General features: G+C 53.9%; 1 protein-coding gene across 1 annotated transcript in view; it reads right to left on the bottom strand.

Moving 5' to 3' along the window:
- The window catches only part of LOC311372860 (myosin-11-like), a gene marked incomplete at both ends in the record, with an annotated part of 14,603 nt that extends 12,661 nt beyond the window's left edge, over window positions 1-1,942 (bottom strand). The window contains 2 exons of the mRNA XM_084489802.1: window positions 747-917; window positions 1,781-1,942. Coding sequence (XP_084345928.1) covers window positions 747-917; window positions 1,781-1,942 — 333 coding nt within the window. The remainder of the gene's footprint in view (window positions 1-746; window positions 918-1,780) is intronic.
- Window positions 1,943-5,000: the final 3,058 nt, after the last annotated feature.

Raw genomic sequence — 5,000 nt, 5'->3', positions numbered from 1 at the left:
GTATGGGTGGTGTAGGGTGCTGTAGGGTGGTGTATGGGTGGTGTAGGGGGGTGTATGGGTGGTATAGGGTGGTGTAGGGTGTAGGGTGGTGCTGTAGGGTGTAGGGTGCTGTAGGGTGGTGTTGGGTGGTGTATGGGTGGTGTAGGGTGGTGTAGGGTGCTGTAGGGTGCTGTAGGGTGGTGTTGGGTGGTGTATGGGTGGTGTAGGGTGTAGGGTGCTGTAGGGTGTAGGGTGCTGTAGGGTGGTGTTGGGTGGTGTTGGGTGGTGTATGGGTGGTGTAGGGTGTAGGGTGCTGTAGGGTGGTGTATGGGTGGTGTAGGGTGGTGTAGGGTGGTGTATGGGTGGTGTAGGGGGGTGTAGGGTGCTGTAGGGTGGTGTATGGGTGGTGTAGGGGGGTGTATGGGTGGTGTAGGGTGGTGTAGGGTGGTGTATGGGTGGTGTAGGGTGCTGTAGGGTGGTGTATGGGTGGTGTAGGGGGGTGTATGGGTGGTGTAGGGGGGTGTAAGGTAGTGTAGGGTAGTGTAGGGTAGTGTAGGGTGGTGTTGGGTGGTGTAGGGTACTGTAGGGTGGTGTATGGGTGGTGTAGGGTGCTGTAGGGTGGTGTAGGGGGGTGTAAGGTAGTGTAGGGTAGTGTAGGGTAGTGTAGGGTGGTGTTGGGTGCTGTAGGGTGGTGTAGGGTGGTGTAGGGTGGTGTAGGAGGGTGTAAGGTAGTGTAGGGTGGTGTAGGGGGTGCGAGTGGGACTGACGTAGATCAGGCTGGAGTAGTAGCGCTCCTTCAGGTTGTGGAGCACCGAGGCCTCGTTGAGGAAGGTGAGGGCGGCCATGTCCTCCACCTTGTTGAACTTGGGCGGGTTCATCTTCTGGACCTCCTCCTTGCTCACCGTCACCTTCTGCCCGTTGGGCAGCTCCACCACCAGCTGCGGGAGGAGGGCTGCGTCAGACCACACCACCCGTCCCTCCGACCCCAACACTAGTCCTACAGAGACAGAGCTGGACCTCTTGGGGGGCATGGCCCAGGGCGTTAGCATCTACCGGCTAGGCTAATGTTAGCATCATCTGGGAGGAGCTAATGTTAGCGTCGTCTGGGTAGCACTTATGCTATCATTTTTCGGGGGTAGCACTAATGCTAGTATAACCCAAGTAGCATTATGTTAGCACCGTCCGGGTAGCACTAATGCTAGTATAACCCAAGTAGCATTATGTTAGCACCGTCCGGGTAGCACTAATGCTAGTATAACCCAAGTAGCATTATGTTAGCACCGTCCGGGTAGCACTAATGCTAGTATAACCCGAGTAGCATTATGTTAGCACCGTCCGGGTAGCACTAATGCTAGTATAACCCAAGTAGCATTATGTTAGCACCGCCCAGGTAGCACTAATGCTAGTATAACCCAAGTAGCATTATGTTAGCATCGTCCGGGTAGCACTAATGCTAGTATAACCCAAGTAGCATTATGTTAGCATCGTCCGGGTAGCACTAATGCTAGTATAACCCAAGTAGCATTATGTTAGCACCGTCCGCGTAGCACTAATGCTAGTATAACCCAAGTAGCATTATGTTAGCACCGTCCGCGTAGCACTAATGCTAGTATAACCCAAGTAGCATTATGTTAGCACTAATGCTAGTATAACCCAAGTAGCATTATGTTAGCACTAATGCTAGTATAACCAAAGTAGCATTATGTTAGCACCGTCCGGGTAGCACTAATTTAGCGTCAACTAGGTAGTCATTTTTTTTTTTTTTTTTTTTTTAGCATGTGGTCCAGACAGGAAGTGGTACCTCATCTCCCGTCTCCTTGGTAACGCTGGCAGCCTCAAAGCCCTCCCTCTCCGAGGGGATCCACACCATCTTCTTGGCCGACCAATCAGCTTGCGCTACGCTGCTGCTGAAGTCGTTCTCCAGGAAGAGGAACTTGGCGTCGTCGCCGCTGGTGTCGGCCATGTCGGCGAGGAGTGGGCGTGGCCTGGGTGGGCGGGGCGGGGCGTGATCCGGGTGGGCGTGGTCTGAGTGGGCGTGGTCTGAGTGGTGGGCGTGGCCTAGTGGGGTCGTGATGACATCAGAGGAGCCCTGCTGCTCTACGTACGGCGCTGCTGGGTCTCACTGTGACCTCTGACCTGTAGCACACACACACACACACACACACACACACACACCTTTTAAGGTCATAATCATAATATGTAATACACATTAAGTAACATTTCTACGAGTTCACTCTCTCCCTCTGTCCATCCATCACACTCTCTCTCTCTCCCTCTCTCCCCGTCCATCATCTCCCTTCATCTATCTCCCTCTCAGTCTCTCTCTCTCTCCGTCCATCTCCCTCTCTCCATCTCTCTCTCTCTCTCCATCTCTCTCTCTCTCTCCGTCCATCATCTCCCTCCATCTATCTCTCTCTCTCTCTCTCTCTCCGTCCATCTCCCTCCCTCCATCTATCTCTCTCTCTCTCTCTCTCCGTCTCTCTCTCCATCCATCTCTCCCTCTCCTTATCTCTCTCCCTCTCCCCCTCCCTCCCTCCCTCCCTCCCTCCCCCAGGTGTGTGTGTGTTTTGCATGTCAACCCACTGATGGACGCTGGTGAGACGCTGGTCCTTGTGTCGGCCGGGAGGACATTAAACATGTAAAGCACGACGTTGATAAGACGCTGACAGCCGGCCCCGGGGCCCATGCCCATGTTAGGCTGCCCTGCGCCGCAGATAGCACGCCAACACCCGCCCTGCCTTATAAGGAGCAGCGGGGCAGCCAACCTTTACGTTTACACCAAAACCCCCCCCCCCACACAGTCACACGCCGACACCCCCAAACTACACCCAGCGACACAAAACTAGACCCGACTTCACCTCAGTCTGCAGTGGGACACTACGGGGTCGACCCTAGACATAATTCACCCTAGCACTCAGCTGCCCAGATCATCGATCTAATATACGATGATGTCCAAATACGACGTCTCATCAAACATCTAGACTTCTAGAACAACATCCCATCAGCCAGACTCTTTATTCCTATTGGACGAAACCCTCTGCCCACTCACCTGGTCAGCCGCAGTATTAGTAGTAGTAGTGGTAGTAGTGGTGGTATTAGTAGTAGTAGTAGTAGTAGTGGTGGTGGTGGTGGTAAAAGTAGCAGTGTTAGTAGTAGCAGTAGCACTGGTATGAGTGGTCTGAGCGGAGCAGGTAGGAGGCAGGACGGATGCTGACAGCTCCGCTCGTCTCTATTTAAACGGCCCCGCGCGGCGGGGGGCGGGGCCGCGTCTCCATGGTAACCAGAGCCGACGACAACAGAGGAGGCTGAGCGGCCGCTAATTCTGATAACTCTCCGCGTGTATGCGAGTTTATTCCCACTCGAGTTTAATGTCTTTATTCGTAGTCGTTTCATTTGTTTATTCGTGATTGGACTTAGAGGGGCTCAAAAGTCTTTACGTCAAAGCGCCTCTTCGACCCGATGACCCAGCGGCGGCGGGGGGCGGCGGAGGAGAAGGAGGAGGAGCAGCGGGGGGCGGTGGAGGAGGAGGAGGAGCAGCGGGGGGGCTCCTCCGGGGAGCTGCGCCTCGTCTTCCAGGGCTCCTCGCCGGCCGACGTGTCGCACGCCGGGCAGCTGTGGGGCTCCGTGACGCTCCTCCCGCCGCTCGAGTCGCGCCTCGTCTCCGCAGACATCCGCCAGCGGCTCCCGGTGGCCCGGAGCTCCTCCGGGAGCCGAAACTCCGCCTGGCCCCGGGCGACCTGCCCCCCCGGGCCGCCGAGGAGAGGAGGAGGAGGAGGAGGAGGGAGGGAGGAGGAGGAGGATGAGGAGGAGGTGGAGGAGCGGAGGAGGAGGTCCGAGGCCATGGCCGTGCGGAAAGAGGAGATCCTGGGGCTGCTGTGGAGCCAGAGGCAGCGGAGGATGCGGAGAGAGGAGGTGGGGAGGCCCGGGGTCAGGATCCCGGAGGCCCTGACCCCGCCCGGGGCGCCCGGGCCCCGCGGGGCGGCGGAGGAGGAGGCGGCGGCGGCGGCGGAGGTGGCGGCGGACCGGGAGGCGGTTCGGCTCCTCCAGTGACCGCTCCGGACCAAACTGGGCTCATTTGATAGTATTTGTTCGGCCCTAATGTAGCCTGTGTTTACTGTCAGGGTCGGGCTGCATTCAGACCCTTCAGACTTTATATAATACAGACGCGTGTGTTTACAGTTCAGGTTATCTGCGGCTTTATGGAAATGATGAGCAGCTGTCTCTACACCGCTTCCCCTCAAACGGGAAGACGTGATGATGACCTGTTGGCTAACTGGCTATGCTAGGCTTGTTAGCCGGAGCTAATAAACAACTCGTCTTCAACATGATCCGCGTTCGTCGTTGAGTTCTGTGAGCGTTAATTGGTTAATCGGATGTGATTGGCTTTCCTGTTGATGGCGTGCGCGGGGGGATGTGAGAAAATATATATATATTTTTATATATATATTAAGGATATGTATAGATATATTTATACTACAGATTTATATTATATACAATATATATTATATCAAGATAATATTCTATAAAGAACGGTCGTTTCGAGTTGCCGTTTCCTGCTGTACCGCCAGGTGGCGGTATGGGCTAATAAAATGGACGTTTGTAACATTGTGGCGAAAGCAACGTTTAGACATCATGACCATGTGTGTGTTCCAAAGACACCTCAGTGTACTTTACTATACTGTTAAGATCAGGGTTTAGTAAATCGTAAAAGGAAAGTTTAAAAATTAGAGTTTAAATAAAATAATTTGAGATGTGTTGCACTTGCACCACTTAAATGTAAGCATAGTTAGTCAATATCAGTTTAGATTTAAACTCATAGGCCTACTTAAATCTGTGTTTGGGAGATAAAGGATCTTCAGTCAGCATGCTAGTGTGGTTAGCATACTCGTGGCTAGTTAGCGTCTCCTTGTTGGATGAGAGCGGAGGGGTCAGCTGGAGGTGGTGTGGATGAGTGAGGGTCCGCTGCATAATGTCTTCATATCTACATATAAGACCATCAGCACTCAGAGAGAGAGAGAGAG

Source organism: Micromesistius poutassou, assembly GCF_964030765.1.
Source record: "Micromesistius poutassou genome assembly, contig: SCAFFOLD_5085, whole genome shotgun sequence".
NCBI classification, from domain to species: Eukaryota; Metazoa; Chordata; class Actinopteri; order Gadiformes; family Gadidae; genus Micromesistius; species Micromesistius poutassou.
The sequence above is the reverse complement of the archived record's forward strand: the minus strand, read 5'-3'. Positions and strand labels throughout refer to the sequence as shown.